This window comes from Rissa tridactyla, chromosome 9 (assembly GCF_028500815.1).
Source record: "Rissa tridactyla isolate bRisTri1 chromosome 9, bRisTri1.patW.cur.20221130, whole genome shotgun sequence".
NCBI lineage: Eukaryota > Metazoa > Chordata > Aves > Charadriiformes > Laridae > Rissa > Rissa tridactyla.
In genome coordinates, this window is record NC_071474.1 from 40,632,436 (window position 1) to 40,656,922 (window position 24,487).

A 24,487-nucleotide genomic window follows, 5' to 3' on the forward strand; every position below is an offset into this window, starting at 1 on the left:
CGTAACCTTAGAATACTAAGGTTACAGGCAAAGTTTTACCAATAAATACCCGTGTCGTGGTTTCTGCTGGGATGGAGTTTACTTTCTTACTGGTGGCTGGTGTGGTGCTGTGTTTTGGATGTGGGATGAGACTGGTGTTGATAACACACCAGTGTTTTTAGTTGTTGCTAAGCAGTTAAGGCCATTACTGCTCCTCGCCCCACCCCACCAGCAAGTAGGCTGGGAGTGCATGAAAAGCTGAAAAGAGACCCACCTGGGACAGCTGACCCCAACTGACCAAAGGGATATTTCATACCATATGACATCATGCTCAGCAATATAAAGCTGGGGGAAGAAGGAAGGGGAGGATGTTTGGAGTTACGGCATTTGTCTTCCCAAGTAACCATTATGCGTGATGGAGCCCTGCTTTCCTGGAGATGGCTGAACACCTGCCTGCTGATGGGAAGTAGTGAATTAATTCCTTGTTTTGCTTTGCCTGTGTGCACAGCTTTTGCTCTACCTGTTAAACTGTCTTTATCTCAACCCAGGAGTTTTCTCACTTTTACTTTTCTGATTCTCTCCCCCAGCTGATTGAGCGAGCGGCTGTGTGGGGCTTAGTTGCCAGCTGGGGTTCGACCATGACAACCTGTTATTCACAGTCATAGACCTGAGCAAAAAAAATAAATCTCTTTACTCTTACCTTTTGCTGTATGAAGTTCCGCTGCCTCTCTTAAGTAAAGGAATAGCCCATCTCTCTTTCAGTGGAATTCTGGCAGATCGCTTTTCTCTTTCCACTTCTGAGATCCTGCAATTGTTAAAATGATTCTGAGGTTTCTCACGGTTGGAAAACGTGGTTCAATAGAGCATAGGAGAAATTCTAAGTCACTGAAAATAGTATTCAAAAAAACTATTCAAAAACAGGATTTGGTGTTGGTGATCACTCTTTCCCCTTTGTAAATATTACTAATTTTTCATTTTCATCTCTCACAGGTTTCCTCCTTTGTTCTCTTGCCTGTCTCTCCTTAGTTCTACTGTGAACTCAGTCCTTTTTGTGACTGTTCTCTCCTCCTTTCTCTCCTCCCTGCTTTCTCTCTCTAGGATGCTGAATGCATGGAAAAACTCCCCAAATACTTCTGCTATTTGTAACCCTCAACTGACAAGAAAAAGGACTCTCCTGTGATTTCAATTTGCATACAGATGCATCTGCCTTTTTTATCTTCTGTACCTGCAGAAATTCAGGCAGGACCTCAACTGTTCAACTTGCTGCATCAGTAGCCATTTTCACGGCCTCTCACTATTCAGCACCAGTCTGCCTCAATGAGGTCAATTTATTTGTCTAAGTTGGAAATGAACTCTGTTAAAACACAGGCGTTCACTAACAAAAAATACATGCTGGTTACTCCATTAAAACTGAACAAATACGGTCAGACCATACATCTATTTAACCCCTTTCTTTTCCAAACTATCCTTTGCTGTGAGGTCTCTGATTTTTATTGCATTCACTAGGCCTTCACATACTGTTCCCTCTTGCCAGTGATGGCCCACCAGGGATCACAAGACCAGCACAGATAAAACCTCTGTTGTCAAACAAGAACTCTGTTGTTCAAAATATTTGTATTAGAAAGGCAAGACACTGATGCAAAATATACATCTCAATTGGCAACAGTATACAAATGAGATTCTCCTTGAGGAGTAGGGTTGAGTGAAAACACTTTGGGAAATTCTGCCCAAAACGAGCTATTGGCCATGGAAAGCAGGGAGGCGCCAAACGGCTTTTAGTTACTTCTGGAGGGTAAGGCCCTCGCTGCCGCAGGAAAGGACACCCCGGAGAGTTTCTGCTGCCATTTTACTCCCAGGGGCACCTAACCAGAGCCGAGGCCCACAGGCCGTCCCTGGGGACACCCCAGCTCCCTTCTCCCCTCAGCAACCCCCAGAACACACCCCGGCCGCCACGCTCCTCTGGAAATCCATCGCCAGGCCTGCACCGCCACGCTTCCCTCCCGGCGGGGGCTGGCGGGGAGACGGCCGCACTTTCGCGGGAGAGCAACAACAAACACCGACACGGAACGCCCGGCTCCCATGACCGCCAGCGCCCCGCCCCGCCGCTCCCCGTCGCCCGCCTTCCCCGACGGCAGCCGACGGGGCGGAGCGGCGGGAAGGGAAGGGTGCGGAGCCAGGTAGGAGGCGGCCGCGGGGCCTCCCCGCCTGTGAGGCGGCGGAGCGCTCGCCGTGGGAGGGAGCGGGACGGGGAGGGTCGCGTCCCAGCGAGGCCGGCCCCGGGCTGCCTGCTGAGGAGCGGGCTTTGAAACCCCTTCATGCCCCGGGGGCAGCCAGCTCCCGATCGCGGCCTGCGGGGCCGGGCCGCGCCGCGGTGCCCCGTTCCCTCCCTCCGGCCGCGGCGTACAGGGTGCAGCGGATCCCGCCCGGGGCTGGGGCGGTTCTGAGGCGGCGGTTCGGGCGGCGCCGGCCCAGGGCGGCCTGTGCCCGCGGCGGGCGGGCGGCCATTGCAAAGCGGGGCCGAGGAGCGGGAAATCGCAGCGGTGATCCATTGTCACGGCTACAGAGGCCTTGTGAGGACTAATCTCCCGTGTTTGTCTGTTTATAGGAAATAAACGGTTTCTGATGCAAGGAAAACGATGAAATTTGGTTGCCTTTCCTTCCGGCAGCCCTATGCAGGGTTAGTTTTAAACAAAGTCAAAACAGTAGAGACTCGCTGGCGTCCCGTGCTCGCAGGCTACAAGAACTGCACCGTTGCTATTCATATAGCTGTTAAGGACTGGGAAGATGAAACCTGGAGAGCGATTCTTTTGAATAGGTTTGGTATGACACCAAAACAAGTGCAAGATTTGTTGGATAAAGGAGAAAAATTTGGCAGAGGAGTTATTGCAGGTAAGCAACCTTGGATTATGTTTTCCAAGCAAGCTTTCAGTCGGTGAGCGTTCAGCGGATACACATCAGCTACACATCTGCTGCAGAGTCACGCTCATTCTAACATTGCTTTAAGACTTGCTTTGAAGGAGCAGTGCCTGAGTTGTGACTGGAGGGATATTTCGATTCCTTAACACTGTAAACTGAGGTCAGTGAGGGAAGTTATAAATAAAATTTATTCCTCTTCACTGTGTTGGAAATGTGAAGTATCTTTGACCTTTAGGATAAAGAATTTTTGTCAGGCTTCAGTTTTTAAAATACGCTCACTCTACTAAAAATTTAGGCTACCACTCTGAAGTCTGTATGAGAAATAAAATTTATTTGTGCTAACTTGTCATACACTAAGACAGTGTAATGTGCATTGCATTTTATCTTCTTACATGATAATAAATGTTAATTTCACACTTCTTGCATTTTGAGCTTAGGAACTCGTGCTGAAAACATTTTACAGTACTTGTAGTCAAGTGAAGTCCTGACGTTGCCATGCTTTGTGCATTATGTTAGAGTATTACAGAAATAAATCCTATTTCAGTTCTACAGATGCTCCAATCGCTCTTGCTTTTCGGGCAGTGAAGAAGTTTGTTTCTGTAACACACAGTTAGGATGGAATGGTGTTTCTTTGCTTATGTTGTGCTGAAATATAATGTACATTGCTGCACTATATACTTAGAAAGTTTTTATCCAGCGCTTATTTTGCACTCTTTTCTTGTAGGTATTTTTTGTTGCACCATCTGTCTTGCATTCTCATTTGAATATTTTTAGCTATTCCTGCACCACAAATTACTTCTGTCACATACACTGAAAAATTGTTCTGGTTCTACAGTGCTGAAAATTGTTAGGTACTAAGTAATATGCAGATTTGTAACTTCAACATAAATTGCACACTAAATTGTGGAGTAGGTATCAAAGCTTATCTGATCTTTATTTTAACATTTTTAATCATTAAGCAGTATAGAAATTCTCATTCGTGACACTAAAAGGTTTCCAGAGAGCAGGGATTTCCATATAATTTAAGGATTTAAAAATGTTAGTAGAATAGCGTCCTGATAGGAGCAGAGAGAGTTTTACTTTTAATGAAGCTGTTTGAAGGCCAAATGTAGCTGGGGAGTTTTGGTAGCAGCTGTATCTCCTTAGATGCAGGCTGCTTTTAACAGAATTCTGTATTACTGATTTGTGACCATTACAAGTGCATCTTCACCTGTTCTTCACTGACCAAAGTTCAGTCCCATAGGCCATCTCCTGCAGTGAACAACACTGGCTGGAGGTTGTGCGTGCTTCATACTGTGTTCTTCTGGTAACAAATTAGCTGTTCTGTGTGTCCTCTGGGAAGTTTACTTTAAGAAAACTTTTCTCTAGGAGATCAGCCAACTGATTTTATATTTTAATTTTATAATACAGGATTAATTGACATTGGAGAGACATCGCTATATCCAGAAAACTTGCCTTCTGAAAAGATTCTGGAGCTAGAAAACAAAGCTGTTCTCAGTAATCTAGAACAGAAATATTTGACTGTTGTTTCAAATCCAAGATGGCTCCTGGAACCGATTCCTGCCAAGGGCAGAAGAGGTGTGTGGCAGGTGGACATCCCTGAAGAACTGATCCCTTCAGAAGCATAGGTGTTGTCCCTCGCGATTATTTTTCCTGCCTAAATGCAAACTTATAATTCACAAATCTTGAATATCACGGAGTTGTTTAGGATTGCCTTCCAAAACTATTTGTTTGAAATAGCAAATACATTTGAAGAACTGCTCTTTGAGGCAAAATAAACAAGATGTAATTTTTATGACCATTAGCGGAAATTATTAACAATGCACTAACCTTACCTTAAAGGTAAGGGAAGTAGGAGGAGCAAGAGCTCCGAGTCTGCGCAAAACCAAGAGGAGCATACCAGAGATGGAAAAGCAGATGAACACCCCTTGAGAACTACAAGGGCATTGCCAAGGTGTGCAGAGATGCAGTTAGGAAAGCAAAAGCTCAGCTCGAATTTAAATTGGCCAGAATGTCAAAAACTAAAAGAAAGGGTTCTTCAGGTACGTAAACAAAAAGCAGAAACAGAAGGGAAATATTGGACCACTGTTAAACAGAAGAGGTGAATTAGTCACCAACAATGCTGAAAAGGCAGAGGTTCTCAACGCTTTCTTCACCTCTCTCTTTGCCAGCACTGTTGGGCCCCAGGCCTTGGGAACAAAAATCCAGGTTGGTGCAAACACAGACCCACCACCAGTGAAGAAGTTAGTATGCAAACTATTCCGGGAGCTTGAGCCCTACAAACTGATGGGCCCTGACAATACCCATCCAAGGGTGTCAGGAGAGCTGGCTAACATCATTACGAGGCTGCTCTGCATAATATTTGAGAAGTTGGGATGTCCCGGAAGACTGGAAAAAGGCTAATGTCACCCCCATCTACAAGTAGGGCTTAAAGGAGGATCCAGGAAATTATAGGCCCATCATTCTTAGTTCAGTCCCTGGAAAAGTAACAGAACGAATTGTCCTGGGGACTATCACAAGTCAAATGAAGCATGTGATTGGGAAAAAACAGCATGGACTCAGAATGGCAAATCGTGCTTGACAAACCTGATCACCTTCTATAAGGTAACCTGCTTGGTTGGTGTGGGGTGAGCAGTAAGCAGTGTCTGCCTGGATTTCTCCAAGGCTTTTAACACAGTTCCCCACAGCCCCCTCCCAGAGAAACTGATTAGTTCCAGTCTAGACAAGTGGTCTGGGCAGTGGGTGGGGAACTGGCTGACAGGATGCATGCAGAGGGTGGTGGTAAATAACTCCTTTTCAAACTGGCAACCTGTCACAAGTGAGGTCCCCTAGGGATTGCCACTGGGCCCAAACTGTTTAGTATCTTCATAAGTGGTCTGGATGATGGGATCAAATGTATCCTGATGAAATTTGCTGATGACAGCAAACTGAGCAGGAAAGTGGACACTTTGGAAGGGAGAGCCACCCTGCAGGAAGACCTGGATAGGCTGGAAGAGTTGGCTAACAAGAACCTTAGAAAGTTCAACAAGGACAAGTGTAAGGTCTTGTACCTGGGAAAAACATAATACAGGAGTGCAGCACAGGCTGGGATCTACCCAGCTGGGAAGCACCTTTGCGGAAAGGGACCTTGAGGTCCCTTCCAACTGGTATTCTATGATAGGACATCCGTCTCACAGCCCACTCCTAACCTTATATTTGTAGGATCATTGAGAAAGATATCATCTGAGATAAGGTGAGTCCTAGGGACTGGTTCCAGCTGAGGCAGAGGTTTCTGCACATGGGGTATGTTACATGCTGTAAGCATAAAACTTCCAGAAAGGATCAGGTTCCTCCTCATTCACAGGTTAGGTACGTTAGATACACATAGATGGGGGAAGCAGTCTGCAGTACACCGCTCTGACCTGACAGCCTTTTTACAAAGGCCTTTCTAATAAAGAAGGTGCTTGTACAAAAATTAAGTGAGTATAATCATATTTCTTTCTCTCATTTAAGATGAAAAAAAACTAGTAATCTTTGAAAATCTAACATTGAATAGGAGACAAGAGTGAAAAGTAACAAATAGAAGTCGGTAATTTTGGCACTTGCAGAGTTTTTCAAAATTCATACTCTGCATTACAGTGAAAATCCTTTTGACTTTGGGGAGCAAGGTCCAAGGCTATAAAAAGAGGAGAGGACAACTGACAGAGGCTTTGTCTTCAGATGGGGTATTGGATCACTTCAGCTCTTGCCTTGGCATGTCGCTTGGCAGGTGCGGTCTTGGTGGGTGCAGAGGTGTGCATGTTCTCCCTTAGAGCTGCTGTGAATGGACCACTCTACCATTCTCCTCCTTGGAAGTGGTTTCCCATGCAAGCTCAACATCTGGTTCTCTTCTTCAGCAACATGCATGCAAATCTGTGTCTGGTGAAAATCCTGCTGGTGGTTGATGTTTTGGACTAAAGCTTCACTAATACTTCATTAGCAGATGCAGAAAATGTCTTCTAAAATTTGGGTTCTAGTCAAAGTGAAACTAAAAAAATGCAAAGAAAAAGAGTTAATTCATAGAATAGTTTGGGTTGGAAGGGACCTTCAAAGGTCCTGTAGTCCAACCTCCCCTGCAATGAACAAGGACGTCTTCAAGTAGATCAGGTTGCTCAGAGCTGCATCCAACCTGACCTTGAATGTTTCCAGGGATGGTGCATCTACAGTGTCTCTGGGCAACTTAGGCCAGTGTTTCACCACCCTTCTTGTGAACAATTTCTTCCTTATATCTAGTCTAAATCTTCCCTCTTTTTAGTTTAAAGCCATTACGCCTTGTCCTATCACAACAGGCCCTGCTAAAAAGTTCGTCTCCATCTTTCCTGTACACCCTCTTTATGTACTGAAAGGCCACAATAAGGTCTTGCCAGAGCCTTCTCTTCTCCAGGCTGAACAACCCCAACTCTCTCAGCCTGTCCTCATAGGAGAGGTGGCTCCAGCCCTCTGATAATTTTTGTGGCCCTCCTCTGGACCTGCTCCAACCAATCCATGTATCTCTTGTGCCAGGGGCTGAGGATAATTGCCACCCAAGAGACTGGAAACCACAAAGATAAGAGAACTAAGAATTTTAATTGCAAAAGAGAAACGTGGATGTCCAAAAGGACTATCAGGGCATTCTGAACCTGAAGTTTAGGCTGAATAAAACGGTGTAGTAGAGTCCCGTTAAATACTAACCAGCCTTGTGGTTTTGCTGCTTGGTAGCAGAGAAGTGTAGGATTTTCAAAAGCATACACACTGATTTAGAAACCCAAATACCATTCCTTTTCAACAACTTTAGTGTGGAGTGAACATGTAGGTAACGTACCTTCTCAGCCTTCAGCAAATGCCACAAAAAACCTGCACCTCTGGTACAGCAGGATACATAGCAAGTACCAAGAAACACATCCCAATATGGTGAGAATATATTTTCATTTTATGTGTTCAAAATAATTTGAAATAACCAACATCTATTTTATCAGCATTTCTACTACTCAAAAATACTACCTTCAAAAACTCCTGAACATGAGCCAAGAAACAACTGACAACGAGAATGTTTACTACCATCCTCATCTCCTTTGTAATAAAGGCTTACTTCATTGGAACAGAAATCTGTCCCACTAGAATATTCTGAGACTTTGTATGTACAGGATCCAACGTACCTACTTAGCTGTTTCTTCTGCTAGCAAGTCATCACACGAGCCAGATTTTGGAAACTCCCACAGATTTCTGGTGAATCCATACAGATGGAGGTGATGAGTGACGCTTTTCATGCTCTCACTTTGAAAAATTCTCAGATGTCCTCTCCTTGCTAGTACTTCTCTTCAAACAATTCTTAATGAATCTCTATACACTTTTCGCTGTCCCCCCACCAAATGGACTCAAATTGATCACTTTCAGCAACATCCCAGAGCTTCTTCAGAAAGCCAAGGCATTTAGAGGCATCATTACCTTTGCTAGAACTCTCCTCAGATGAATTCAGATGTTCTCTTTTTGACCAAGGTTGCTTAGTCGAAGTTTGTAAAGACTGTTCTTTTCTTGGAGGTCCAAAGGTAGCATCGCCAGCTGTTCTTTTGTCAGATGCTGGACAGAGAGAAGTAGTCTAGCCTGACAAATCAACTCCCTTAGCCAGAACAGAAGCACATTAAGTTTATGATGAGGAAAGCTCCATTTTAAATTCTTTTTCCTCACTTTGAATAATTTTTTCAGTAGAAGCCATCTACCCTAGCAACTAGACTGTCCTGCCAGCCAGCCGAAAGGAACTGACCAACTGACAGAATCTCCAGGGAAAATTCTCCAACACCCCAAGCTGTGCTGCTGTGACACCACAGAGCAGCATCCATTTCTAGCACCATGAAACAGCTGCAATTGCTAAATAGTACTTGTTGCTTTTCATTTACAGATTTTTTTTTTTATTCAAGAGCCAAAAAGTAAATAAAACGGCAATGAAATCGGACAGTGCTGTTTTGGGTTTCGGGCAGTAGCTGGTCCACAGGGAGGAAGAGGGAGGTCTGCAGTGTTAGGAATGAAAGCGCCATATCTCTGAAGTTTTTCAGGTGCGTACCTTTCACACATGCAGAAATGTCCATACACTCTTTGCTCTTACCTCATTGCCATGCTAACACTAAGGAAACGTGATCCATGGTATTTAAGCTACCTAAACTGTGGGTTCACCTAAACACGAAGAGCAGCTGCAAGAACGTTGAGAGTATCCAACATCTGTTGTTACAAGCTACTGGAGTATAGGTTTCAAAGACTGAATTTCTCTAAAGCACCTGGAAGTCCAAGACAATCTGTCAAAGGTGGTCTTTCTTCAAGCAACAAAATGCTATACCAACACCAAGGACTTCCTATCTTGAAAAATTTAATCATTTACACCAACACTTCTACAAAGTCGGTAACAAAGACCAAGCTATGATATTTATACTAGCTAACTGACAGCTGTAAAACCTACAACTAATGTTTCTGGCATAGACTTCACACATAATCCAAGAGGGAACAGCTTATTAAACAGCCAGTGTAATGGGAGAACAGTGTACATGCTGCTCAAGAGGAATTAAAACATGAAACTGGAAGAGGAACAAAAGCAACACTTAACTCCCAAGCCAGTGCAAAACTTGAAATACTTACATGAAAATTTACATAGCTAACTCAAAAATATCATGTAAGCTGGTATACATTCTATTTCCCCTCCAAAAAAAGCTTTTCAGTCTTGCCTGAGAAATGCAACACTCCTGTGCCTCTGTGGTTAAGACAATGATTGTGGCTGAAAAGAAAAAGTAGTAAAGAGGTACTATACTAAGGCATCCCAAAAAAAGCATTTAAAACAGACATGTAAATCAAGTGTATATTTAGGACCTAAAAGACACCTGGAATAGCAGAGGCATTTCATACAGGGTTTTAAAAAAATACTTTTAGATAATACTTATACTGTACATGACAAGACTTTTAAACAATATATTACACTGCTAAAATGTTCATATAAATACTATACAGGCAAGTGTGCAACCAACCCATTAGGAAGGTTCACAAATTAGACCACCATGTTATCTCTGGAAAAGCTCTCAGATTATCTTCAAGATCTCTGATTTGTGTAATCCAAGCCACTGATTCAGCAATACCTATTTTAAAGTAATTGGGACAAGGCATGAGATGAAATATATTTGTCTGTTGATTCCCAGTTCAAGTTTAATATGCTACTGTCATCTTAATCTGGCATATCAATGTTTAATTTGGGAGGTGGAATCACGTATTTTCCAGGACTCTGTGTAATGACCACTCCAGTCTTTTTTCGAAACATTGGTGCAATTTTTGGTGGTTCAGGCAGTGGCGTTTCTTCTGTTTCCTCATTATCTTCATGATGAAGATCATAAGAAATATTGCCATATTCTCGCAAGAATGGGAAAATTTCAAGTAGGAACTGGCAAAAGTCTTTGCGAATTCCAAACCACCCTAAAAAGAAATAAAATCATTTCACATTATTGCAGAATAGAATGGAAATTTAATTAAGCAAGCAGACTGTGCAATTTCCTTTAAGTTCTCTTGATTGTTTGCATATGAACAATATAAAATTTGTTAGTGCTGCTTCTCAGCAGGTGTTCACAGAATGGTAGGGGTTGGAAGGGACCCTCTGGACATCATCTAGTCCAACCCCCTGCCAAAGCAGGGTCACCTAGAGCAGGCTGGACAGGAACACATCCAGGTGCACTGCACAGAATCACGGATAGGTGTTCCTAACATCATGTGTTATCATATAACAACATTACAGTTCAGGTTATATACACACAGATATACATACAGAATATATGCATGCATTTACATGCCTCTGCATGTACATGTCTGTGTGTGTATATCCATATGTGTAAGTTACAGCTATACTACCACAGCAAGAATCCATTTCATTTCACATGTTAAGCAGTGTCAGGCCACATCAGTACACAGAGAAAGAACACAAAAGACTTTGCATCTCAATGAAAGCAATCAGTGCCACATGGGAAGACATTCACGCCAACTGTTGTTTGATACATATAGCTTACAATACCAGAGGGAATGGGATAGCACAGGCAGACACAGATTAGTCAATATATGTATTCAGTATTCCCCAAATACTTTTGTTGTTAGCCAACACGATGTGATGCCAGTATTTTATCCTTGGTATTACCTGCACTAAATTAGAAAACAGTACACGTTCTGTGTTTGTCATATCTTTTCCCCACATGCAAAAAGGGCATTTAAGTAAGGGGCACTTGTAACTCAACAGACGGTACTCCTCTATTAACCCATACCAAAGATCAGTGTTAAAAGGAATAGCCTCCCCAAGTCAAGTCTTTTACGTTGAACAAAAGTGAGATATTAAGCATTTGCCAGGGAAGATCCCATACAGCCCATCTTTTTGCATAGATTATATTTCATGGCCAACTGGTGTACTTTGCTTTGCACTTTAAAGGTAGATTTCGATGCAAGTCTTCCAAGGCTCACTTAGATGAATAGTCTTTTTTAAAAACTGACATGAATATTTACTAACCCTACAGAAGATAAAATGGACATGTGGCTTTCCAAAAGACTAATTTGTCCATGAATTATCGAGGGCATCCATTAAAAAAAAAAAAAAGAAAGAGTCACCAGTAACAGTTTTCCATGCAATAGCAATATAAGTAAACTAAGTTTATGGAGATAAGCTTAGTCATGACCAAAGAAAGAAATTCTCAGTATACTTCACTATCAGACCAAAACTGAAGTGAGTTTATATTACAAACATCACAGCTGGTTCCTTTCAACTCTAAAACATCCTCACAAATTTTATTGCTTTGTCAACATGCAATATGAACTGCAACGTGGATGGGAAGAGCTACTCATCTGCACTGATCAACAACATTAGATGTCTGAAAGTGCAAACACTCCTTTCAGCAGGGCTAGTTGTGGCGGGGATAAAAGCCTACTAAGTCTACACTGGCCACTTGGGCAACTGAAGTTACAACAAAGCAGCACAGAGCACTATTTGGCCAAAGAGAAAAGAGAATATCAGTTCAGGCTACTAGGAAAAATGCTAATTAAAAATGGTAGGTGCAACACTATTTTCAGAAGACAGAGTAGAAAAATCCATTCACGTCTCATGAGAATAAAACCCATGGAAATAAAGAAGAATAAAAGGCTAAGTTACAGTTAAAATCCCATTGAGTTTTTAAGTCCGAGCAGAAGTTATGCTCTTATAGGAATGAGGAAAAAAAAAAAAAAGACACCAGAAATACCGAAAACTTACTAAAATCACCTGAAGGCAATAGTAACAGACACATCTGAGTTCACGAAATAATATACACAAAAAAGCCCTTTTTGAAAATACAAATCTTAATAAAATACATTTAAGCCTTGAGTTTCAAGCTGTTTCCATGATTTTTAAATACTTACAGTGATTTCCTCCTTTTTGTCCAAATGTTGTTGCCATTAAAGTTATCAGTGAAAGCCAGAGAGGAACAAATATGGGTATAAAAGAAAAAGAATTATGCCCATCCAGTCTGTGTACTAGTAAGATCTAAATGGCAAAAAAAAAAAAGTCAGTTTAATTGCAACACCTACATTCAAGCTTCTTCAAACATGCTGATTTCAGATCTTTAACTTCACACATTTGTGAAGAAAAACAGCCTCCACAGAAAAATAGTTACAGTTCCAATATGATGCGTATTTTACTCATAAAACTTTAAAGAAACAGAATTCTTGTGTTTCTGTCATATTTGCTGTTAATACTTTATTCCAAAACAAAAAGCAGTAGTCTTATTTTAGTAAGTTCAAAAAGAGACACAGCAACATTCGTCACTCATGGAAAATCATTGTGCTTTTTCCTACCTCAAACGTGAGCAGCGGAACTACAATTGTCATCCAGCTGACAGCCATTGTTATGTGTGTCCTCCTTTGCTCAGCAATCACATCCATAGAGCGCAAGAATAGAACAGACCATACAATGTAATAGAGCACTACTAGACACAGAAAGGACATCAAGATCCACAGCGGAACACAAACCACCTGAAAGAAAAAGAAATTAACTGCTTTCCCCCCCGGCAGTGATACATTTTTAACAGTTTGATTTGTTTCAGGTGTGGTTTTTTTAAATAAAGCAAGTCTACATATTAAGTCTAAAGAAGAATAATAAAAGACTTCTGTGATTTTATATGAACTCAAACAATACTTGAAATTGATTTTAGCAAGTATTTTCTACAGTGGACACCCTACTTGACAGTTTCTAAATTAGATCCTTTTCCTATTTTTTTGGCAAATAGAAAGGACAGTCATAATAATGCTAGATTATCAGTTTTGTGGTAGTTCACAAAAACCCCAGACAGCAAAATGGCGCTTTTGTATTCTAAAAATACTTGGGACAGGAGATCTCAGTAGCGTTGACAGTGACCACTTGCACAGTAAGTGGACTTACTTGCATGGTATCCCAACAAATAAAACTAGTTAGTTACCACACCATGTTTGCCAACACATGCCCTAACTCACCAATCATTTTCACGGCTAGTTTACTGTTCCCACTGGTAACTTCTGGATTAGGATCTCTCTTTCACCAACTGATCAGAACTTAATTGCAGTTGATGGCACATCCCTCTCTCACGAAGGACGAAATGCCCAAAGAGCAGCCTCTCCTGTGACCGCTGAATGATATGCCAGACCTTCAATGAAGGACTGTTAAGCAAGCAAAAATGTGATCATGGACTCTGATCATACATTAATCTATTCCCTAGAATAAATATCTTTCTGAAAGTGAGCATTTAAACAAGGATAAGAAGAAAACACTTGTTACATACAAGCCACGGCCATCTGATGATCTCGTCTAGTCTGAGTGCAATAAATATGAACTGTAGAATATTGACTGAACACAAGATTTCCAGCTAGAAAAAGAAAAGACATTAGTTAATGATAAAGTTATTTCCAAGATAACCAAAGAATCCATCAAAGGACTTTTCTGACTCCGTGCCTGTCGCTGCAATACAGAACACCATTTGTATTTACATTAGATATTACTAAGCATCCCTAAATTTGCAAGGCAGTGATCCCAATAGGGTAACTGTAGAGGCATCTGTCTCCTGAGGAAAGACCTTCCTGTTAAGAAAAAATAGCACTGATTACAGTGATTAGAGAAATAAGAAAAGCCAAGCTAATCAGACCGAAAAAAGCAAACCATCAGAAAACAACTTCAGCTATTTTCTTCAGATGAGAAATACTGCTAGAATTAAATTAACAAGCAGTAAAAAAAAAATCCTCAATTTAAAAATAGCAAAATTTATCTTTAAAGATATCCTTTAGTAATTGCAGTAACGTAAAGATGAAAGTAACATGGGTTTAACTACCAACAGTCCAGTTTAAAAGTCCCAGCACTATGGTGGGGGCAGGAGGGGGAAAGCAATACACAGAATAATGGAACATGAGATCCAGATTCAATCATTTACTGTATAATTGAGAGATATTTTAAATGACATTGAAGACACTTGGGTTTTGAGGCGATACACAAAGGCAATACTTCTCATTAAAAATGTTAAAGCTTTTTGTGTGTCCTGCTTGCCACTATGAGAAATAACCTTGAATTATACTTCAAAAAAAAAAAAAAGCACATTTGTGTCTTGCTTGAAAAAAGTGAAATAATGAAGCACCAGACTTGGCAAGATTCTGTTTCTTAAGTTCATGGGCAACCCTACATGGGTAGGAATTTCAAAGATCAAACAGAATTATTATCCGAATAGTCTAACTGAAGCTCTTAAGTATAAGGCAGAAACATTTTCCCTTTTAAAAAGAAAACATGTAGGGATACAAGGCATCTTTGAAATGTACTGTTTCTCAGAAGGCAGACACTACATGCTACTTTTCACTGACATATATAATTGTGTACTGGGATGTCTTGGATAAATGCCTTTGAAATTCTCAGTAAAGGGAGTAAAAAAATCCAACAGGCAGCAGGCACCTGCCTACTTCAGAGACTGCACTGAAATCTTCACTGTTGAAGTACACGTTCCTTTAAAAAGACTGGAAAACTAGATTTAAAATAGCCTTGTACCACTGGCTTTCTCAAAAGAATAAACCACCAAAACAACTCACACTCAAGCATAAGACCAAACAACCTGGAAACTGCAAAAGCAAAGAGAAAGAAAAATGAAAAAGTCATAGGATCAATTGCTATAAATAATTTTTAGAATCAAGTTAAAATTTGAGCTATATATGGCAAAAAAAAAAAAAAGATGAGCCAACAGTTCAACTGCATAACTTGTCTTTGAGACAGCTGTTGCTTCTTAGGTTAGGGGTGAGTGGATTCCATTTTTTTCTAACAATATTTGACATCTGTGCAGTAATCTGTAAATTAACAGGTAATCAAGCATCATCCAGTAGAAGGCAAGTACTTCTACACAAATTTTACTTTTAGGAATAGTGAACTGTGAGTAAAATTCTGCAAAATGAAATTCTATTTGCAATATTTTTAAATCAACAATTTCAGGTATCAGTTTACCAGCCATCCTAACAATCACTTACCAAAAACATTTCTCTATAGAGAAACTCGGCTTATGCTAATGTTAGAGAAATATCCCCTTGAAATTAAAAAACCTGAAAAAGCTGAAACTCATCTGAAAATTAGATTTTTAGTTGTCATGGGGTAGTTTGAGGATAAAAAAAAAATCCTTAAAAAAACCCAGCTCAATGAGAATTCTAAATTTATTGCAAAATACCACAACTGTGGGAAGATCTTGAGAATTCTTGCAAAGTTCTTCCAAAACCAAAAGGAAGAAGTGAGAAAGGAAAGAAGAGAGAGGCAGAAAATAAAAACCTACTGTTTTATGCCTACTATCTGCATTTCCAAATTAAAGATTAAGCACACAGATGGGGACAGTAAGAAATTTTCAACCCTGATTATCTTGGGCTTTGGAAGTTCAATTCTGCCTAGGGACAGTGCTTACTATCAGTGGAATTTTCTTCAGTAATTTCCGTTTAAGTGTCTACTATTAGTCCATATTGCACTGTTTGTGGTGAGCTCTTTTAACACACAATAATAAAAAGGCAGGTTTAAAACATGCTGCAATTTGGCAGTTGAAAAAAAAAAACAAACCTAGAAGATATTAGAAAAAATTATATTATTCCTGATCCTGATTTTTCACTCTAGCAGGTCAGTGCAAACAATTAATTCAACTGATACAGTCATCCATATCATGCTTTACTGCGAGATGAACTATACCTGAATTGATACAGAATCTTGCACTGCCACATATTTTACACATAAAAATGAACCTTACCTCCAGAGACCTGTCATGTCGGAATCCCCACACACAAGCTGCAACGGACACCGGAGATACAAAGAATAATGGCATAAAGACCAGAAGCCAGAAATGGGTTCCTCTTTCGATCCTGTCACACACCAGAACTTCAAACATCAGGAGCAGCAGGTGGATGCCTACTGCAATTAACATAGCTTTGAATTCCACACAGGTTTCTCCTTCTGCTCTGAAGAAAGGATAAGGAAGCATTCAGTTCACTTGTCAATAAGGAAGCACGCTATATTGCAAACATGCCAAGATGCCTTCTTTACAATTCTTAAGTTACAGATATTAACACTTGTTTTTAATAAACGCTCACATTCTGCCCAAATAACCGCTATTAAACTACACTGCTCATGATATAACAGGATTTCTTGCCCATCCAACTGTGCATTTCATATTTTACTCAAAGGGGGCAGTAGGATTTTCACAACTTGAAAATTGTCTAAGGATTCCATAGCTGTGCAGACAAAACAGGATTTCTTTGCTACCAGGTAAACACTCAGATATCATGCAGGCTGTTAGGAAATAAGCTAAGTCTAAAATTATCTGGTTTGTTCCCACACCAGCTTTCAGTGAATCGACATCTTTCCCAAAAATTTCTTTAGTCATCAAAATCATCATGTTGCAACGAATATTATTTCTTACTAAAAAGTAAAATGCCCGTAAAATAACAGCACATACAGAGAAACAACACTTTTTCCTACCCAAGTAGAACCATTACTAAAAGAGGCAAACAAGACCTGAACCACACAATATGTGTGTATCAGAATGAGACCTGTGCAGAAAATCGTTAATTTCATATTCACCATCAACAGAAGGAGGACTGAATTTATTGCACTTCATTCAAGGCAGTTTTTCTTTTCCACTAGTATGTTCAAATTCACATCCTACTTGTATTACCATAAGAGTAAACACTGATATTTTTAAAGGTCTGAAAGTTATTTTACCCTAGCCTGATAATTAAAATATCAATGTTAAACAAGTTTGACAAAATTTACAGAATTTGTTCCCATGCACATCTTATTTTGCAAATGTTACAAATTTGCCTACTGTATTGGTGTATTAAACTACTTGAATATTTCTTATAAAACTGCTATTCAAGTCTGAAAAAAAAATCTCCGCATATTCAGGAATCACTGAGTATTCCTCTATATGTTCATCTATATGCACACCAAGAAAAAAAAAATCAACATTCTTCATGCTGATCTGTACATTTCAGGAAATGGATTTAGAAAATCATCCAATTAAATATAGTACATTCCTAGTGCATAAGAAGATACATATTTCCATATGGCTTATATTAAAGCAAAGAATTTCCAGCGTTCTAACAGTAAAGTGCAAAAAGTCACTTTGTAAGATGTTTTAGCTTCCCAAAGACAATATTGTTGAAGCTTGTGATAAACTGTTGCAACTAGGATTAAGACATCCATAGCTGCATAAAGCTGTTTGCAGACACTATAGTTGATGATAATTATTTTAAATACGTTGAAAACAAACCTTCTGGATGCTATAGCTTATGTTGTCAAAAAAGCTATTTATGAATTCGATGCAGTACAGAAAACACATATTCCCTCTGCTTTGCAAAATAAATATCCTCAACTTACCGATACTGTGGGTTTCGAGCCCATACTCCTGTTCCCACTGAGGCACCAACAATCACCATTAACTTCCATAGCCATATTGGAGCAAATACGGCCCAGTAACTCCACTGAATTTTGTCATCCAGACGTAGGGAGAGCAACACAGAAAAAAGCAGCAGGCAGGCATAAATAAGAAATTTGCTGTTAAACAAAAACAAAAAACCAGAGTCAGAAATTAAGGCAGGCAACTTAACATGAACTTTGTAGAGAACAAGAAAATCAGCCATAGCTGAAATGTAATCACGATACTTCCTAACAGAAAATGCGTGCCAAACTTCTTTGCAAAGAATCAAATCAGTTTGGAAGAGTCAAGTATTTCATCATAAATACAGCATATGTCATCTCTTTCACTTATAAAACCATTGCTTCAAGGGAAACACATCAAAGGCATTCTTGCATGACAAACTTAATGAATGGACATCTATAAATATCTCCCTCCCACAGGGACCCAGTCAGAAGCTGGATTATTAGAGACTCAGAAAGATACCAGTTGTACATGTTTTTGGAAAATGTGTTCTTTTATACAAATCAAATAGGATAGCTAAAAATAGTGTGGATAAAATTACATAAGTTATGTAACTTAATTTTGAACATCAAAAACTGAAGATTAAAAACTGTTACATATTGTAATAAGGCAGATTCCAGAGATTTTTTAAATTTTTCTTTTAAATTTTTACATTCAGTTAAGATAAGCAAAATTATAGGAAAAAGCCCAACAGGTTAAACTTTTAACAAAATCACCAATTACTGAGTGAAGTTTCTAACTGGAATGCTGAGGATGGTGCTTACAAATTTAAACTAGTTATGCTGATATATTTTATAAACTAGTCAACCTAAGAAAGAATAAATGTATCCGGAACACTTGAGAGCAGTAGCACAGCAATTGCTTGCACCGCCAGAAAACAGACAAAATAATTACGTAGCACATTATTTCCTCACACTACAGGAAGGGAAAAAGTCACCCACCCATTCACCAGAGGATCACAGGCTGCTTTATAACACACGTGATCGGGCTTCAACACCACTTCAGTGAAGTAATTATATATATTTTAAAACATAGATAACCTAAGGAACAGAGTAAATACTTGCTACAGAGCAGCAATAGTCAGCAACAGCACAACTCAAACTACCCACCTGCACTCTCATCAAGCAATAAAACTTTCATTTTATCAGCATTGCCTCGTTCAGATATCAAGCTGCTTTGTCTCTACTCAGAACAAGTGTCTTAGCTGCCCTTTAATAAGAAAAAGCAGTTTTATTGTGTCACATCTTCTATGCTCAGTGAAACCAACTCAGGATAGAATGACAGAAAACAACAGCCACTCTTCCCGGCAGAGAGATCCCTCAGCAAGTCATAGGTTTCCAACATTCAGTATTTGTGTAATTTGTACTTTCCCTGGCTCCTCAATAAACACAGAAATAAAACACCACATGGTAAAATACCAGCGCTCTCTGAGTGTTCCAGTAAACATCAAAACATTCCAGATTAAGTTATCTGCACAAGTGCAGCGTTCAGCTTGCTCATTCATCATTTAGACAGCATCCACATAAGCTGCAAGCAGTGCTTAGTAATAACAAAACTTTATAAGCTTCTGGAACTTCTGTTCCTACTTTTCCATTACTTCCAACCACGCATATTTAAACTGTTTATTTCAACCTCTCTGCGGTAATGCATTTCCTGAAGCACCGGTTGCTCTTCTGTTTGTCTAAACAACTGATGGAATCTCTCACAAGCACGATTTTTCCAGGACTCTGGGTATTTCACACCACCCTGCACAAATTACTTGCAGGTCTTCATTCTGTGGTCTTAAAACACCTGGTAAGAGCAAAGCCAGTAAAATTCGACTCATTCTCTCAGCTTCTTTAAAAGTTGCATGCATCCACACTTGCTTGGCAGGACAGCAGATGCCAGGCTGTAGTGACTATCATCTCCTTAATTTTAAGGGAGCCCAGACTGAAGAGTGGCCAGCAGCAGCTCCCCATCTCTAGACTAGCATTGTTAAACACAATGCTTTCACCACACCTGCAAGAAATGAGCCTGTACCATACCCCACATGCCCGTGTGAGAGCACAGGGCAGCTCTGCTTTCCGGCAGAAAGCTTTACACCCCGAGTCATCGCGTTCAAAAATTCGAAAACCGGAATGAGACCTGGCAGTAATTTCAGAAAGTTACACAATGAAACAAAAAAGACGCTTGGAATTCGGCCTGTAAGCCAGATGACGGGCGCTCACGGCCACCCTGACGAAGGGCCAGCCGAGGGGAGCCGGCACCGGGGAGGAAACCGGCCAGGACCGTGCCTCGGAGACGCCCTAGGACCGCCGGTACCGGAGCGGAAGAGCCCCCCGAGGCCGAGCTCCGCTGAAAGGCTCACGGATGGCACACACCGACGCCGAGCCCCACCGCGCTCCCGGGCTCACCTTGCCGAGGCCGGTTTCCGCCCCGGGGGAGCGGAGCGGGGCCCAGCGGTGCTTCCCCCCACACTTCTCGGGCCCCGCCACACCGCCGCCGCTCCCGGCGCGGGGGAGAGAAGCCTCCGCCCAACAGCAGCGCGACGCCGGGACAGGGGGACGCCGAGACCGCGCGGACCGGCAGCGCCCCGCCGAACGGGCCCTGACAGGGCGGCGCGGCCCCAGGCCGCCCGTTAAGCGCCGGGGCCGCCCTCACCTGGGGTTGAAATCCTGGAACAAGCCGCGCAGGTTCATTGCGGCTCAACCCTCCACCCCCGCCGCTCTCTATCAGGCACGCATGGCGCGGCCGCTACCGGAGCCTGGCCGGACCTCACCGCCGCGCCGCTCCGCCCCCGCCGGAACCGGGCGGCCCGCACCGCCCCGCGCACGCGCGCCGCCCGCCAAGGAAACGGCCCGCCCCTCCGCCGGGCTTCACGGGCGAGCGCCGCGCATGCGCCTGCCGCTGAGTCGCGCACGCGCCCTACGCAGAGGGGCCGGCGGGCGACCTGGGCGCGGACATGGCGACCTGGCCCGGCCTTCGCCCCGTCGCCTCTCATCAGCCGCACCCGGTCACACAGCGGCTGGAGAAGGTCTTGTTTGGGGCACTGCCCGACGCTCAGCGGTGGCCGTGAGGCCGTTCCCCAGCGGGAGAAGGGAGGGGGCGTCTCGCCCCGCTGGAGCCGCCTGCTGGGAGCGGCGCCTGAGGGGAGCCGGGCTGGCAGCAGGGAGCACCGCCGTGTGGGGCGTGCGGCGGCCTGCGGGGCGATGCGTGTGTGGTATTTATGGAACAGCTCTACCAACAGTTGTCATAATCCAGGGCTCACTGAGAAACCTTTCAAATATACCTTTTAAAAAAACCCAAACAGTTAACTTTGGGTGAATCACTATGGCCTTTTTTTTCAGCTTATGTTTAAAAGGGTTTTTGATGGACTAGCACAATTCTGCAGCTTTTACTGGAAAAAAAAATCCCATATAATATGTCAGACTGTGTGGTAAAGAATAGTGTTTCTGTCCTGTTCCTTTGTAGGCTTAGATTTGTATTTACTTTGTGCTTCAGAAAGCCTGGGTGTGCTAGCTGGCTGCTCACATAAAGACTGTCAAGAGGCTTGCTGCAGAGACACATAAAGGAACATCCTCTTCTTGCATCCCCAGAGGCTTGTCAGCAACGTTTGTCTCAAGTTGCGTTATTTCCTTTTAAATTTATGAGTGCGTTTCAGAAGTTAAGCACTCAGCTTGGTTGTTTTAAAAATATGGGCTTAGATAACCTGTTCTGAATCTACTCAAAATGTCATATTTGTCACCTGTTCATTTGTGTTTTATCTCACACTTGAGTAAGCTTATACTGTCTTGTATGCGTTAGAAATCCTCATCAGACATTCTTCAAACTATTTGTGAAGCCAAGCCCAGAGGATCTGGAGGCAGATTTTGGTTGTGTTTCTGCCACTTGGTTTTTGCTGCAGTTTGTGACGTGGCTGTTGTCATATTATGTTTATAGCATTAAATCACACATTATTGGGATGCATCATGTCTGGTTGTCTTCAGGGACCTTCCCATTAACTGATGGTGATACCTGGCCATCATTGTGTTGAATGGGCTAATCTTACGTTAAAATGAAATATTAACAAATGCAGCTGGAAGGGAAGATACCAGGGAAAGTAAGAATTAACACAAGGAGACAGAAGAAGTGGGTTTGGACTCAGGTATGCTACCCACTGTGGGTTTAGCTCCTTCTAGGTGGTAGAAGCAGAGGTAGCAATAGACAACAGTTGCACAAAACTTCTTTGCAGTCGCATTGGAATAACACCTAGGGGTGTGCCCCTTTCAAACCACCCTTGTTATGGCTGATTTTCCTTTGTGTACTCATATTGGAAACATTCACCTCGCTATATTTGTTTAATTGTCCAGCTGATTTTTAGGGCACTGATGCATAATGCTTGTTCAAATTTATCTCCATAAAACTACTAGGAAATCTCAAAGTGCTATTTTAAAGGTGGAAATAAATTACGTTAACTTGTTTATTCAGCATTACCCAACAAGTTGCCTGAAGAACTAAAAGCAGTCTGCATGTGTGAGTTAGCTTTGTCCTTGGACTGTACACATGCCCAATGGAATACAAAAGTAACATGGAGAAGGAGGCAGTTTTTCTGCCAGCATTCTTTTAAACTGCATTATTATCGGTAATCCTGCTTCTGTGGACACGATTTCAAGAGTTTAGTTCTGGTTTATTATTGTGGAAACTGCCTGTACAATACATTTCCTTATTACTCTAGATATGAATCAATGTGTACAGTAAGAAAAAAAAAGGGGGGGGGAAGTCCATTCTAAAGAGGCTGAGAACTACCTTCATTGCATATTCTGGAATTGATCGCATCAGCCTTTTATATGTCCTTGCATTGGGATGAATGTTGAAAATGCTGCAGATAGTGATTAAATACTGCAAAAGTGATTAAATGCTCAGAAAAAATTATCATAAGGAGTTGAGTATTTCAAAGAGACTGAGATCACTTAATTATGTTACATATGTACCCTCTTGGAGACAAAGCACTAGGTACTAAAAGACTCTTCAGTCAAGCTAGGAGAAGCATAAAAAGAATCAAGGCTGAGGACTTCAGCTAAACAAATATTGGTTAGAGAGGAGAGACCTGGGGTTTCCTATGTCTTTTTTGTTTTTTAAGTGAAAGTAATCAGCTGTTGGAACAAGTGACCCTGAGAAACAGGAGATTGTTCATTTTTAAATGAAGTCTGGGCGTCTCTGTGGAAGATACATGCTAATCAAACTCAAGTCAATGAGCTTGACTGTAACAAGGGTTATGAAATTATATAGCAGATCAAGACAGATTATATGATGACCCTATATCGGGATAGATTATCTGATGACTCTTTCTGAACTGAAAATCCCCGTAGCTCCTCACTAATCAAGACTACATTGCAAGTGAAATGCTAATAAAAGAAAAAATTAATCGTATCTTATCTCTAGCTTCTGGAGAAAGATGAAAAAAGGATAGAAAAGTAAATGTTCTAAGTCTTCATCCATTGCTAACAGGACTGGTAATTTATACCGGCTAAGAAGCTAGGCTTACGTGCAATGTGATTTATTGAATGCCATAGTTACTTGTAGCCCTTGACAGTATTCATTAGCTAATACGATCGACTCAAAGATGTGATTCATCTGCAGATATTCACTGGCAAATTGTAGATACAATTTTAACTCCACTGGCAACAGCACAAATAGCTGACAGGCTTCCACAGCAGGAGCTTTCTGCACAATATATTCAACTGATAAAGCAAGGGTATGTCAAAGGCTACAAGAAAGCAAGGACACGCCAGCGCAAGTAATGGCAGTGGAGAGGGGGTGTAAGGAGATTGGTAAGAAATCAGGATGAGAGAGAAGCATGAAAACGTAATGGAAGAAAAGAGAAGGAAAAGAAAGGATGAGGGCTAGGCAGTCTCCAGAGACTGATGGCACCTGTGGCAGGGCAGTACACAAGCTTCTAAGGAACCAAAGAATTGCCAGGCTTAAAAAATTGGAAACTAGAACCTTGTTTTTCATTCTGCTTTTTCAAAAGTTGAGCCTTACTAGTTTGTAAAAGAGAACAATTATGTATAATGTATTTATCCAAGATAAATCTACTGCAATGCATAAAGAAGCTACTAGACAAGACCGTACCTGTAAGCATTATCCTCAGCCAGATGCAATCATAAAACAAAGTCAAAATAATACTAACAAGGAATTATCTTAACTCGAGGACTGTTAATAATTCAGAAGTCTAATAAGGCAGCATGCCATTTCTAAGAATATTCATGAAGGGCTGTAGGAGTAAATCAAGAAAGATTTCTTCTGCAGTTACAATGTTTGGCTGACTGCCCAGGCAGCAAAATACCGCCTACAAGGGACAAAGAACTAGGAAAGAAATCCCTAGTTACAGAAAACATGATAGAGACTAAGCCAAAAAAAAAGGTAACTAGACAGAAAGCAAACAGCTCTTTGCTGTTGGACCCAATCTGCAGGTGCCACAGCTGAGAAAACCTCCACTCACTTTATCTGCTTTGTCCCCTGAAGAAATAGGCGGCAAAATTAGTCCCCTGTAATATAGTAGACTTCTCCCCGTTCTCTCCTCTGGAGGAAAAGTTAAGATCTGGCTGCTTAGCAGCTGCTGTTGGATCTGACAGACACGCTGGCTGACGTTTTTCTGCCTGTAAAATACCTTGTTCTCCCTTGTC

The 24,487-nt window shown here is 41.5% G+C and overlaps 2 protein-coding genes across 2 annotated transcripts; one reads left to right on the plus strand and one right to left on the minus strand.

The window, feature by feature from the left end:
• Positions 1-2,022: 2,022 nt before the first annotated feature.
• Positions 2,023-6,508, plus strand: LOC128914953 (protein EOLA1-like). The gene is made up of 3 exons (XM_054214685.1): positions 2,023-2,156; positions 2,585-2,868; positions 4,306-6,508. Exons 2-3 carry the CDS (start codon positions 2,616-2,618, stop codon positions 4,521-4,523), a joined length of 471 nt encoding a protein of 156 aa, XP_054070660.1. The 5' UTR covers positions 2,023-2,156; positions 2,585-2,615; the 3' UTR covers positions 4,524-6,508.
• A 2,725-nt stretch (positions 6,509-9,233) lies between these two features.
• TMEM185A (transmembrane protein 185A) lies at positions 9,234-20,634 on the minus strand. The gene is made up of 7 exons (XM_054214684.1): positions 20,484-20,634; positions 17,783-17,959; positions 16,155-16,362; positions 13,686-13,769; positions 12,727-12,903; positions 12,292-12,415; positions 9,234-10,338 (listed from the first exon to the last, which is right to left on the minus strand). Exons 1-7 carry the CDS (start codon positions 20,519-20,521, stop codon positions 10,094-10,096), a joined length of 1,053 nt encoding a protein of 350 aa, XP_054070659.1. The 5' UTR covers positions 20,522-20,634; the 3' UTR covers positions 9,234-10,093.
• Positions 20,635-24,487: the final 3,853 nt, after the last annotated feature.

What these genes read in the sequence shown, in the direction of transcription:
- LOC128914953 (XM_054214685.1), top strand. Translation starts at nt 2,616, where the DNA reads ATGAAATTTGGTTGCCTTTCCTTCCGGCAGCCCTATGCAGGGTTAGTT. An exon ending in TGGCAGAGGAGTTATTGCAG is followed by an intron (nt 2,869 to 4,305) that starts GTAAGCAACCTT and finishes TTTATAATACAG; the next exon opens with GATTAATTGACATTGGAGAG.
- TMEM185A (XM_054214684.1), bottom strand. Translation starts at nt 20,521, where the DNA reads ATGAACCTGCGCGGCTTGTTCCAGGATTTCAACCCCAG. An exon ending in GACATGACAGGTCTCTGGAG is followed by an intron (nt 13,770 to 16,154) that starts GTAAGGTTCATT and finishes TTCTTTTTCTAG; the next exon opens with CTGGAAATCTTGTGTTCAGT. An exon ending in TTCCGCTGCTCACGTTTGAG is followed by an intron (nt 12,416 to 12,726) that starts GTAGGAAAAAGC and finishes TTTGCCATTTAG; the next exon opens with ATCTTACTAGTACACAGACT.